At 40.4% G+C, this 14,652-nt stretch overlaps 1 protein-coding gene across 3 annotated transcripts in view; it reads left to right on the top strand.

Moving 5' to 3' along the window:
• ULK4 (unc-51 like kinase 4) overlaps positions 1–14,652 on the top strand; it is a 388,775-nt gene that overhangs the window by 141,126 nt on the left and 232,997 nt on the right. For 2 of the 3 annotated variants that reach the window (XM_073333132.1, XM_073333133.1), the window contains exons 24-25: positions 3,165–3,286; positions 3,590–3,646. In XM_073333132.1, coding sequence (XP_073189233.1) covers positions 3,165–3,286; positions 3,590–3,646 — 179 coding nt within the window. Of the gene's footprint in view, positions 1–3,164; positions 3,287–3,589; positions 3,647–4,731; positions 4,801–14,652 lie in introns of all 3 variants that reach the window. The other variant, XM_073333131.1, reaches the window with a different exon arrangement.

Genomic DNA, 14,652 nt, shown 5'->3' on the forward strand with positions numbered 1-14,652 from the left:
CAGCATCTCTTATTCACCACAACTAGGGCTTTGTCATATTATTGTAATTTAATTATTCAAAACCAGAAGTACATATTTAAAATTTAGGACTATTTATTGAGGCTCACATTACTGGAGAAATGATGGGAAATACATTCATTTTTATGAACAGTGCATTGCATTTGGAATAGAATTGTTTGCACATCTCTCCTTTTAATTTAATTTAAGGCCAGGTTCTGCCTCCATTACGTACATTGAGTATTAAAGTCAATGGGAGCATTCGAGTAATAAACTACCAATACTACTCAGCTAATTAATATGAATTAATTCTGTGGCCTGTTATGTACAAAAGAACAGGTCTGTTGAGTCTCTGTTCCCTTCTGGCCTTAAAATCTCTGAAACTGCATATAAGGGTGGCAGAATCTGGTTTTTAATTGTTAAGTGTCTCTATTATAGGCTTGGAAAAACAGGAAATATATGTACATTCAAGGGAAGAATTTATTAAATAAATATTTTCAATGCTTTGAGAGTTTTCTTCTTTCTTTGCATATAATCAGAGACTTTCCCCTGCCCACCGCTTCCATTTTTATGTATAAGCTGAAGGCCTCTTGTTTGTCTGAGACAACAGTTCATATAAAACAAGATCAATCAGAGTGGAGTTCGCTGGTTTTCACACACTTCTTGGTTCTTGAACCACAATCTTCCCCTTTATGATCAGATTTTTGATCCTTCTCTCTAGTTGTGCCTGAGACACATTTTCGGTAACTCAGCTGTGCTCCCTCATTGACTCATGCTAACTATCCTTTTTATTTTATTTTTTACTTGTCCCTCACAAGAATCCCTGTTGCTTTGGATAACTTTGTGTTATCCACTTCTCTTTTATGAAAGTACATTCCAGAAAAATTATATGCTCCTTGAAAATGCTGGTTTTTATCATCCAGAAATCCTGGGTGAAATCCTGGCCTCACTGAAGTCATTGGCAGTTTTGCCATTCAGTTGAGTGGAGCTAGGAAATCATTCATTATATTTCAAGAGTTCAGGTTTTTTAAATATCAGCCTACAAAAATAATTTAGGTGTGCATTGTGTATATATGTGTTTAAAGTATATGAAATTGTACACAGTATCTTGCACATGATTAGAGTTAATATGAGACTTCAGTATCCAAAACCTTCTTAATTTAAATCAGCAGTTCCCAAACAGTGGGTTGTGACCCCAATAGGCATTGTGTTATCAGCAGACAGGGTCGTGGTCCAACAGACCAGATTTGTTGTGTGAGAGGGTGCTGTCTGCCCCAAATGTTTCCAGACCTGCTCCAAAAATGCCATGGCAGGAGGTTGACGTTTTGACGTACAAAATGGCAGCCTCCACACATCGTGGCCTCGTGGATACAGTGCATGTGAGGTCATGTTGTGCAGAGGCTACCATTTTTGTAAAATGGCTGCCTCCTGGCATAGTATTTGTGGAGCAGGTCTGGACATGTTGGCTGTGAAAAGATCCTTTTCAGTAGGCAGCAGCTTTATCAACAAAGCATCCTCTCTGCCTGAGCTGGTGGGAGCCTGTGCTAGCCTTTTCTGAGATGGGAATCTGCAGTTGATTGTAAGTACCTTAAGGCAGAGCCCATATTTTCTTTTTATGCCACCCTGAGTACACTATTGGCACTCGATAAAGAATCATTGTAACTCATTGTGTGTCTGCTGCAAGTTCCTGGCTGACAATGAAATTATTCAGCCTCCCACACAGGTGATGATGACTAAGCATCTCAGCCAGATGGAGGAAAGTTTGCATCCTTTTTCCCCCAACTTGGACATGACAAAGTATGGTTCGGTACAAAACCACTTTCACTGCAAGCCTGATGCCATGGATTTGCCAGCAGCTGAAATCAAATAGCTCATTGAAATTTCCTGCAGTGGATTCTTGTGAGGAACTTATCCCCAACTTTCTCTCCTGGAGTTCTGATTCCCTACCAAGTGTGAATATTCTGAAACTGATGGTGCCATTCGCAAGCACATATTTTTGTGAAGCTGGATTCGGCTCACTTGTGTCCATCAAGTCTCAGTATTGATCTTCTGTTGATGTTACATCATAGATTAAATGTGAAATTTCTATCACGCCACTGGACTTGGAGAAGCTGTGCTGCAACACGCAAGTCTATGTGTCACATTAGAGCATTAAATAATGTACTTAATGTGTAAATTCCTTGAATTCCTTGCTTGCTGTCTTGCACTGTTGCTGTCTGGGGTCACAGCAAACATTGTCTCAAAATGGGGTCATGCAGGCAAAAAGTTTGGGAACCCTGATTTAAAGTGAGGTCACTGAACACTATTTTCTAATATCTTACGGAAAGCTGCTAAACAGGCTTCTCCAACTTTTGATTGCTAAACTTGGCTAGACTGCACAAGTTTCCTATGGTTCATTCTGATATGTATTTGACTCCTTGGGATTCAGAAGGGGATGGAGTCTTGATTTACAAATGTTCCCAGGGACCAGAAATTATTCTTGGTTTTAGGGGAGTGTGGAGTTCAGAGTTAGTGTGGTTACAGAAGTTTGAGTGACAGCTGCTTGCCTTGAAAAATAGCATGCATGCCACCGTACTACTCCAGTTTTATGCAAAACTAATTCCACTGAAATCAGTGGAATTATACTGGCATAAAACAGGACAAACATAGTAATCAGCCTCAGCTTTCTTGTTAGTCACTTACACCCATTTGGTATGAAGGAGAAATTAATTTCTCACAGTAGTGGGAGACTGTGAAACTAAAGGTTAGTATTTTTGGCAATAACTGGTTAACATTTTCATTTAGGATAACAGATATGCCCCTTGCCGCTCATTCTGAATTACTGTCTAGAGAAGAAAGGAATATCTTCTGTTTGAAAATCCACATGAATCAGAGCAACTTACTGGCAAGCATCAGTTGAAATCAATTGGACTGCTCACGTGCTTAAAGTTAAGCACTTTTAGGTGTTTTTTCTGGATGAGTCTAGAGTGCCGAGCACTTTGCAGGATCAAACCCTCTTTAAGTAGTTCAGTTTGTAAGAACAATCAGAATTAGTTTTTCTTCAGGTTAAGCCTGGGAAACCTCATACAGACTACATGAGAAAAAATGTCAATAGCCCCTTTGTTTAATTAAACTAATTATGTTGAGGTAGACTGAGATGCATCTTGCACATTTGCTGTGTGTTACAGGTGATATTCTTGGTGCTCTAGCTAATGTCTCTGGACGTAAACATCCATCAACAACTCAGGCCAAACAGCTGAAGATGTGCCTTCCCATGATGCCGGTGGTTCTTCACCTTGTGGCATCCCAGGTAATTATTTTTTTTAATTAGAAAACAATATAACCCACCGTATGCTCCTTAAATGCACTTTATGTTGATTGTAATTGGACTAGGCCAAATTCTGTCGTCTTTACATGAAGTCAGCTTAACTGAAGTCAGTGGGATTTCCAACTATGTGACAGAATGAAGATCCCTATTTGTGAAGTTATGTTTAGACAATTCTAATGATAAAAGCAAAATAAATGTTCTGCTTTTTTAAACACACTGTAAAATATGCTACATTTATCATGTTTTTTAATTATTTAATCTTATGCCAAAACTCTGCTCAAATAGGTATTCCGTCCCCAGATTGTAACCGAGGAGTTTCTTTTTAACTATGGAACTTTGCTTGTAAGTAACAAGTTGAATTATACTAACATTTTGTATATCAAGAATGTGTATACTTCTGGGAATTAATCTTATACAATATATAGGATAGTTAAAATAAAAGTGGGGTTGTCTTTTTTTGATGTAACTTTTTTATTTTGACTATATTAAATTTGAGTTCTTAGCAGAAAATTTATTGTCTTCCAATAGTATATTTGCTTAAAAGACAAAAACCTAATACAATGTCTTTCTCCATGGAAATCGTATTTAAGATCAAAAGTCAGGAAGGTCATTCAAATAACGAAAAAGATAATTTAGAAGCTTCATATAACTGAGTGTACTGCTCTGCATACTGTATAATTTCTGATAAATGCGTAATTTGCTAAGTGCTATGAAAGATAAACTATAATACCCTGTTTCAGTTCAGTCATATTTAATAAGACACATGCTTTTTCTAGTTTAAGGATATGACCCACATGAATTATGTTATCTTTTTCTCCTTGCCAGTACATTTGCACTATATTTAGTTGATGAAATGCTGAGCAGCATAAACTAGAGAGCTAAGACATTTGTCATGTTCAGCATCTGCTGTCTAGCTTTGACATGAACAATAAAAACTGTACTGGATTTCAAATATGCCATACAGCACTGTAGTTAAAATGAAGTAGTACTTCTGAATTGTATTTTTAGTTTCTAGTATAAAAGTGATAGCCACTATCAAATGAGAAAAGCGTATTTTAAAAGTTGCACTTCATGATCAAACAAAATATTTTGAAGGACACATTTTCAACAAAGTGTTTAAATTAGTGATTTATTCCCATGGTAGATTGCAAAAGCTCTCACTGTAGACTGGTTAGATTACGGTTTCATTTTTTCTTGTTCCTTAGAGATTGATGTAGCCGCACCTGTCTGTGGTTGAAAAGATAGTGTTCATAAAGACTGTTTTTAGAATGATGAGCATTAGAATTAAGAAAAAATAATCCAAATTTTAAAAGTGAAGCTGCATAGTTGTTTTTTTTTCTCTTGAACTTTTTGTAAGTGAATTTAATTTTTATGAAAGGTGCTGGATTGACCTTTGTAGATATCAAAGTCCTCTGTTTTATCCACAGATCAATTACAGCTCATGCAACTGTAGTGCAAGTTTCCTCACTACTGTCCTGCCAACTTGCCTCAAGTGTGTAAGAGAGATATCAATTTTAGTTCACTTTCCAAGCTCTTTGGCTTCCCGAATACAGCTAATAAATTGGCCAGCTAGTTTTAGCTGTAGTTTTTGTTTTGCGAAGTGGCCATTTGTTGTCTTTGGAAAAGAACCAATATCTTCCCTTCAAAAATTATTTCACATAGTCACCAAATTCCTGACAGATAATAATTTACAGTTACTAACTGGGCTTGATTTGAACCAGCAACTTAAACATGAAAGACTCTTATTTTTCATCAATAAATCTCTGAGCTACAAAGTTTAAAGTAATGCTTCCAGATCCCAAATAATTAACCAAATAGAATTTATTTATATGTAAACTTAAAATATATGTTGTTATAGTTAAAGCCAAATTTTGAAATATCAGATCATCCTTCACTTACCTATGAAATCTTGAATTCAGAATTATTTGTATCCCCTGCTATGGCTCATATAATCTTAAATGCCATAAATAATGCAGACCTAATCCGGCAAGAAGCTGGGCACTCTCAATTCTCCTTGATTCCACTTCACAACTACATCCTCAAAGAAAAGGTGGTGAGAAGGATGAAAGTTTTTATCAAATTCTTTGTTAGCCCAAACTGGTTCTCTCTAGTCAATATTTTATCTTTATGGTGAACTGATGAAACCATATATGAAGGTTTGCATTGGTCATCCCTTTTGGCTTCTTTAAATACAATTTCTATAGTGATTGATGAAAGAATTCTTTGTAAAATTTGTTCTTAAACTTCTGTTTATATTAGTTGAGGATCTGGTGATGATGCATGGAAGAATTTGCATATGTTTGGCAAAATAATTCCTCATGGAACTCTCTCAGGAAGTCATTAGGACCATATTGTCTCTGTCCCTTTTGTGTGTGTTGGAATAGTAAGAAGGTGAAGTTTCAAGAAGCTGCCGCCACCTTCTTCAATTAGTGTCCCTATGGGTGCTCCACCCTAGTTGTGCTTGTGCCACAGGCGTCTACGATCAGTTTAGGTATCAGTGCCCGTTTGGCCTACGCTTGCACTCTTCCATCTCATGCCCCGCAACACGGTTATATAGCGCTGTGTGGGCAAACTGCCCTCAGTTCCTTCTCAACTGTCTCAGCAGCATCCAAATTGAAATTACCTCACTTGTATTTTTTTCCTCTTGTTTGAAATAATTAGTTCATAGTTTCCATTAGTTCTAGTACTCCCTTTTCCTTTTCTTTAGGAGTTTATAATTTTTTTTATTAGAATAGCATCCACAATTATTTTTTTTCTTGGTTGTTCCCTCTAGGGAAGTGGAACCTGAAAAGGGTATTTCTGGCTCCCCTGGGTTTAAACATTGCCTTTCCTGTCAAGAGTGTATCCCAGTCCATGATGAACATTCATCCTGTATACACTGTCTCGGGGAGTTACATGTCCCTCAAAAGTGTTATTTCTGCCTGAAATTAAAGTAAAGGGCCAGAAAGAACCATGAACTAAAACTGTGTCTGTTTATGATGGAGAGTTCTGACCGCAGCCCCGGGACCCTCCCTGTACAGTGGTCTTTGAGAAGGCCTACTCCATCAACTTCTTTGGCATGACATTTCCCCATGGCTTTGAAGAGGAAATCCCTGGATTCCTCTCAAAAAGCCTCCAGAAAGCAGACTTCATGTTCCTTGGGTAAAGAATCTACCACGAAGAGATGATCCCCGGCCAGGTCGAACACCTTGGCACCCACCAATCTCCAGCTTGGTACCTAGGAAGCTGCAAGTGCCTCAGGTATTGTCATCACCAGAAAGCCTAAGGACTCGAAGAGTTTGGGATCCGGAAGTTTGGTACTGCCGGGTGAATGGAGTGGTGGAGAGAAAACAGCTCTAAAATCGGTACCAACAGAGTCCCCTAGGGCCTCGGTACCTAGTACTTTAGCACTGTAGAAGGCCAGACCAATACCTACTGGTCATTCATCAGAGTGTAAGAGACCTCCACTACCATCAGCACCTTCTACATCAGTTGCTTCTGCTCATCTTACCTCAGCAGTACTGCCCACCATCCCGGTACCACAGGAATTTTGCTTTTCTAGGGTCTTGGTGGTTTCAGAAATGCCTGAGTCTCTCCTGCTCGGCATCAACATGTTCCCAGTACTGACCACCTCTCGCTCTCTGGACAGACACACAGTACTGACAGAGTCTACCATAGCTTCCATAACTGCTCCACCTCTGCCAAGTGATGAAGAGGATGATGATTTCTCATCAATTTCTCTCATTTCTGTCTAAGGCTTTCCTTTCCACTATCAGGGAGCTTTCCACCCCTGCAGAACCAGCTTACTGTCTTGAGAGATACAGCTCACCCAGTTGGTATGGATGCCCTTGGATGCCCATATCCATGTCTTTTGCACCACATCGGTGGCCTTACAAGAACAAGTGCTTGGAAGCACCAGAAGAACAGCTTCCCACAAGGCTCAGTATTATCTCCGACATTGTTCAACTTTTATTCGAATAACCTACCATATACCAGATCTCGTGAGTTTTATGCAGATGACATATGCCTCGGCACTCAGTTATACTCCTTTGACATACTTGAGTGTTTTGAATGCATGTATGGTGACCGATTGTTGTTGTTGCCTGATACCAAGTGTGTTGGGTGTCTTCCACTTAGATCATGCACAAGCAGGCCGCGAGCTGAATATAGTTCTCAATGTTTAGCGAATAAAGCATGATTCATATCCGGTCTATGTGGGCATCATGTTGAATAGAACTCTCACATTGTGACCATCTTACAAAAGCAGCAACTAAGGTCGAAACGCGCAACAATTTGCTTGGAAAACTGGCCGGAACGACTTGGGGGTGCCAATATCCAAATGCTGCGCACTTCAGCCTTGGCACTCTGTTATTCAGCTGCAGAGTACTGCACTCCAGCATAGGCTTGCTTGTCTCACACAAGAATGAGCGATGTACAACTTAATTCCACCATGCGTATTATTTCAGGCACATTTAAATCTACTCCTCTACCTTGGTTATTGGTTCTCTGCACTATTGTTCCACCCAGTGTACACAGAGAGGAAAGCGTAACAAAGCTCATGGTGAAATTGTGTGATATGCCACATCTACCATTAATTAAAGGCTTGTTTAATCCACCACATGGTCGTCTGGCCTCACGGTGCTCTTTGTGGATAAGTTTACCAGCTGAGGGATTTACAGGAGAGGACATGTGGCAAGCTTCATGGTCCACAGAGAAAGTGACAAATAATTATCTTGTCTCGGACCCGACTCAGCATCAACCTGGGTTTGATTTACCGTGAAGGCAATGGAGCCTTCTCAACCGGTTTCATATTGGACATGGAATTTGTGCTGCAGTAGGATTTTGTTGGCATTTTAGAGACAGTCCACTATGTCCAATATGGGCAGCCACAAACCATGACACATGGTTGAGGAAAGCAAAGTGACTCAAATTCCTGGAGATCTTTGTGCCTTGAACATGGTTAAGAATGCTGTGGCTTGGCTTAACCAGTCATATTGCATACACCAAATAAATGACTGGTCTTACTGGGACCCCTGGGTGGCTTATTGCCAGCAATTCTCGAGGGCCCCTAGTGTTTCTCACCAGGAGAAGAGAAGGCATTCCTCTCCAGATTCTCTCTAGAGCTTTTTATCTACAAAAGGAGACCTTTGAGGAATAGGAAGCAAGATTACACAAGGAGATTATATCTGTGACCAACATCTCTTCATCCTCTCCTAATAAAGCCATTATGCTTCCACCAACTTCGGCGCACAATTTCAAACAATTTCAAGACTTTATCAAAAGGCTAGCGGATTCCTTCAAAATTCTGCTAGAAGAGGTTAAGGAGTTGCAACACATGCTACTTGACATCCTGCACACCTTCTCATCTCTCCATATTGCGTTATCGATTAGCAAGGCCCTCCTAAATTCAGTGAAAATAATATGGCATACCTCAGAAACAACACCTCTTACCTGTCAGAGCAGGGGGAAAAATACTACGTTCCCTCCAAGGGCTCAGACTTTTTATTTTCACACCCATCCCCGAACTCCCTTGTTGTCAGTGCTGTAAACATACATGATAGACAACACCATGCTAAATGGATGCCATATGATGAGGATTTTAAATGTCTTGATTTATTTGGGCAAAAAACATATTTATTAGCTACTCTATGATTAGGGTAGCCAATTACCAAGCTGTCATGGCAAAGTAGAATATATTAATTACTCCAAACTCAATGCCTTTATTGACCATCTTCCAACAGACCAGAGGGAGCAATTTCAGATGATCATTGCTGACGGCCAACTCCTTGCAAGTACATCTCTGCAGGCCTCTCTAGCCACTGCTGACACAGCCACTCATTCCATCTCCACAGTGGTGGCCATGAAGAGGGCTTCCTGGCTTCAGCTATCTGGCTTTTCAAAGGAAATCCAGCATAAGGTGGAGGTCCTTCCGTTTGAAGGATCTAAGTTGTTCACCAAGAAAATTAATGAATCCCTCCACATATCAAAAGATTCTAGAGCCACCTTGTGCTTGTTGGGAATTTACTTACCTGCACACAAAAGAAGATTCAGTGAATCCCAGATGGCGCAGAGATCATTGCCTACTCAATATCTCCGCCCCGCCCCCTCCCGGGGCCTTATGAAACCCAGCACAAGAGATTGCAGAAAAATACACAAGCATTCACTTCATAACCCTCTATATCTAAACATCAATTTTGGTAGGTTGGTCAAGAGCCCGAATTACCATACCCATCCTTATCTGTTCTAACAATCTGCACGTCTCCCTCCCTTCGGCAACCACCTTGCTCTTTTTCGTCAAAACTGGGAGCACATAGCTATGGACAAGTGGGTGTTGGAGATAATTTCTACAGGATATTCTATCCATTTTACCTCCTTCCCTTTTCAGGCACCCTTCTCATGAGCACCTTTTGCGACCAAAAATCGACTCACTCTTGAACCTGGATGCTATAGAACCAGTTCCCAAACAACACAGAGGGAGAAAAATCTACTCCAAGTACTTTCTGGTACTGAAAAAGAATGGCAGTTGGAGACCTATTCTAGATCTAAGATCACTCAACAGATTTGTGAAGGTTCAGCAGTTCAAAATGGTAATTCTCACAGCAATAATTCCATTTTTGGACCAAGGGGACTGGTTCTCAGCTCTCGACCTGCAGGTTGCTTACTTCCATATTGTGATCCAGCCATCCCACAGAAGGTTTCTCTGATTTACTCTGTGTTAGGATCACTTTTAATACAATATGCTCCCATTTGACCTATCTTCTGCACCCAGGGTTTTCTCAAACGTCCTTTCTGTGGTACAGTACATTCTGTGGTACAGTACATCTTCTCAAACAAGGAATTCTGATCTTTCCATGCTTAGACAATTACCTACTCATATCACGCTTCTTCAGCGAGGGTTTGATGGTCACACAAAAAGTCATGGCCCTATTTCTCTGACTGGGACTACAATTAAATATCCAAAAGTCCACATTAACTACAGTACAACATCTGGAGTTCATAGGAGCCTTCTTCAATGCAGTAGAGGCCAAAACATTTCTCCCCTCACACAGATTCAACACTCTGATCAGTTTAGTCTTAACAGTCCAGGTCAGCCGTCAGACCGTCTCCAGCTACTGGGACACATGGTGGTCGGCACTTTTGTAATAAACCATGCAATACTTCACAATGGGACAGAGGTCTCCTGTATGTATTTCCATCTAGAACTAAAAAGGTCAGGATTATCTCTAAGCTCCATCAATGTGCACTTTGTCACTGTCACAGCCTTCCCTCATCAGATAGAGGGTTATTCTGTTTTCACTCATCCCACAACCAGAGGGTTTCTCAAAGGTCTGGGTAATCTCTTTTCACAAATCAGATGCCCCACACTGACATGGGACCTCAATTTTGTCTTCAGGTGTCTAACCAGATTTTCCTTTGAACCCATGGCCACTGCTCCCTTCAACACCTCTCTATGAAAACTGAATTTCTAGTAGTATTATGTCTGCCTGAAGAGTAGGAGAGAGTGGGGGCTCTAATGGCATACCCCCTCTTTACAGTCTTTTTTTAAAGGCAAAGTCACATTATGACCGCATCCCAAGTTCCTACTGAAAATATGTGGACATAAATACTTCCACATAAACCAACTTATCCACCTCCCAGTTTTCTTTCTGAAACCGCACCAAGAAAAAAGAGATGCAACATTGCACACACTCAGTGTAAGGCAAGCACTAGCCTTTTATTTAGATAGGACTACGCCCTTCAGGAAATCTCCCAGACTATTTCTCTCCATTGTGGACAGATCTAAGGGATTCTCAGTCTCCAAACAAAGAGACTCTAGCTGGATATCAAGCTGCATTACCTACTGCTATCCTTCTCACAATCTTCAACATCTTTCTAGAATACAAAATCACTCCACGAGATCCCTCTCCACTTCCATAGCCTTTGTCAAAAATGTTTCTGTTGTAGAAATATGCAGAGCCGTGACTTGGACATCTGCTCAAACATTTGCTGAACATTATGCAGTCACTCATGACTCACCATCTGATGCCATATTTGGCTCCAATGTCTTATCCACAATTCTAGACTCTACACTGAAGCCCCATACCTCCCATAGGAGTAGTGCTGCAGAGACCTAGAATGGAACACCCATAGGGACACTACTTGAAGAGAAGGTTACTCACCCAGTGCAGTAATGTGGTTCTTTGAGGTGTATGTCGTTATGGGTTCTCCTCTACCTGCCCTCCTCCCCTCTGCTTTGGAGTTCTTTCCAGTGAGCTCTGAGTTAGAGAAGGAACTGAGGGCTGTTCACCCATTCAGCACTGTATAGCCCTGATGCAGGGCACAAGATGAAGCGAGCGCATGGGTGGGCTGAACGGACTTTGCTACCTAAAATCTCTGATCTGAGGTGCCAGGGGTGCAAGCATACCTAGAGTGGAGCACCCATTGGGGGAACACATCTTGAAGAACCACAGTTACTGAACAGGGTGAGTAACTTGCTCTTCACACCCTCTCCCATCAGATAGGATAAACCTAGAGCTTCTGCACCTGACCACCTAGTGGCAGAGATTATGGATGGCAAGGATCAAGTTATGTTGACTTTAAAGTAGGAATTTTGGCACTGGACTTGATTTGTCTCCTGTCCCTCTTCAATTAAACATAACATGAGGATGGATAATGATATCCTGGGAAAGCCATTCAGAACAGACTGATATATACCAATTGGCTCAATTCAGTGAGTGAGAAAGCAGCACAGATTATGGATTTCCCAAAATGGACAGTTTTTAGTTTGTCACAGATAAACAAACAAAACCCTCCCTGTAAAGAAATTAGATGAAAGGTAGATTAAATTAGTTAAAAGTTCGTTTGAAGCTTTCTTCAAATGAACAGGCAGACATAATGATAAGTTCATTTTCTGTGAAAAAAGGAATTTTATTATACCTTGATGTTCATCCAGAATAATTGTTCTTTGAGTATATGTCAGTGTGGATCCAACTCTAGGTACACATGTGCTCTGTGCGTGCTAGATTGAGGGGTTTTTTTAATAGCAGGGTCTGTTCAGGCTGCACGTGTGCCGTGTGCCACGTCATGTCTTCCATAATTCCTTCTTTGTAGATTTTCACAGACAACACAACAGCCATGCACTACATAAACAAGCAAGAGGGCACCTGCTCTTTTTCCCTTCTGCCTGTAAGTCATCAACTTCTGAAATTGATGCCATCAGAAAAGGCCAACAACAGGATTCAGCAACAAGTTAGCAGGCTTCCTGAGCAAGCAGTCTGTGACCAGCCATGAATGGCCCTTGGCCAGATGCATTACAGAACTGATATTCCATTAGTGGAGATTCCCAACAATAGATTTATCTGCCCCAATGGTAATGCAAAATGTCATAACTTTTGCTCTAGAAGAGACCTGAGTCCAGATTCATTACCAGATGCCTTCCTCCTTCAGGGGAATAGAGGCTTGTTGGTATGCCTTTGCATAATTTCCCCTGATTCTGGTGACTCCTTACTGGCCAACACTGATGTGGCTGACAGATCTACTGCAGATGCCCAGCCTCCAATCCAACTCCCACAGCACCTGGAACTTGTCTCACCGAACTATGGCTAGTTACTCCACCCAGAACCATCATCACTGCACCTCATGTTGTGGCTATTGGATGGCTCAGTAACACAGATAATGGCTTCTCCCTACAGGTCCAGGAAACCCTGTTTCAAAACAAAATGACATCTACTAGATAACGTATTCTTCAAAATGGAAGAATTTTTTGTTACGGGTAGCCCAAAAAATCCAGATCTCATTACCGAAGGTCCTTGACACCCTATGCAGGCTGATCTTCTGCTCAAATCTAGTAAAGTCAGCCTCTCAGCAATTTTAGCGTGTCACCCATCTTTCTCCTCTCTAGTTGGTCAGGAATTTTGATGAATCATTTTTCCCCCCAAACACTGATTTGTTGAAACCTAAACTGTGAACTAAGGCAAGTTTTGACAAATATCCTGACTCAAATTTCAGGGGGAAAAGTTTTGAAATTGTTGAAATGGGATATTTCAACATATTTTAAATGAAAAGCTTCAGTTTTTCCAGGCAAAACAACTTTTTTTTGTTTTGAAATTTTAGAAATTTGGACTAAACATAGCGGGGGGGGGAGGGTTTGAAATTGAAATAAGCAAGTTTGATTGATCCAAATCAAAATTTTTGAGTAGATGTGGGATGGGAAAAAAATTTAAATCTCAAAAATTCTCTCAGGATGGGAAACCTGTTTCCTGCCCTGCCCTAATCTTCTCATGCTATGCTACTGAAACTTCTTAAAGGGCTACTACACCCCCACCAGTCAGAGAACCATTTCCTGCCTGTGACCTCAATATAGTCCTCCTTAGACTCATGGAGTCTCCCTTTGAACCTTTTTCAGAATGCTCCCTACATCACCTCACTGGGAAGGTGAATCTCCTAGTCTCTATCACTCCAGTCAGAAGAGTGAGTGAGCTTCAGGTGTTTATGGCGTAACCTCCCCAAATGACATTCCATAGGGACAAGGTGGTGCTAAGACCTCACCTGAAATTCACCTCTAAAGTGGTCTTATAAATTCATCTGAACTAATCTATCAACTTACATTTCTTCCTGAAACCTCACTTGGGACTGCGAGAAAAGAAATTACACATACTAGATGTAGCCAGGACTCTGTACATTGACAGGAGTAAACCATTCAGACTGTTACTCCTTCTGATGGACACTGCTTATTTAAAAAAAACAATCAATCTCACGTGTATGAATCACGTGTGCACTTACAGAGGGATCCACTTGACAGTATCTCAAGGTACCACAGTTACTTTAAGATAAGTAACCATTCTTCTATGACCTGCTCTGTAATCATTTAAAAACAAAGATATAATGCTGTTGTTGCAGCTAGAAAACTCCTGTATGCATTTCTTAGGTATTAGGGAAAAGGTAATATGTTTTGGATGCACTTTTAACAATGTTATAGAAATACAATTTGTCATTCACATCCACAGGGCAGAAACTGGTAGTTCTATGAAATTATTTGAAAGCTTTTACCATAATACTGTATAGAAATGAGGTGTATAACTTGAAGGTGAGAAAGATGATGCCAAAACATCTTTTGTCTGTGCAATAAAACTCTGACTTGATAAATATAAGTAATAGTGTATTAAATTCTGCTGAGAATTATTCCTTCTGTCGCAAGTAAGTATCAATAGCACGTCCTTTGCCTCCCCTGTGAAAGATATATACACTCATAAAAGTGAAATCAGACGAGAGGAAATGATTTAAATAGCCCAAGAACAGTGGGAATAATAGTTCCATATTTCCTTATCTCAAATCATTAATATTTTATGCTCACTGTTCCTCAGAATGATGATTTATGTAGGTTATAAAGT

The sequence above is a fragment of the Lepidochelys kempii genome, chromosome 2 (genome assembly GCF_965140285.1).
Source record: "Lepidochelys kempii isolate rLepKem1 chromosome 2, rLepKem1.hap1, whole genome shotgun sequence".
Classification (NCBI taxonomy): Eukaryota; Metazoa; Chordata; order Testudines; family Cheloniidae; genus Lepidochelys; species Lepidochelys kempii.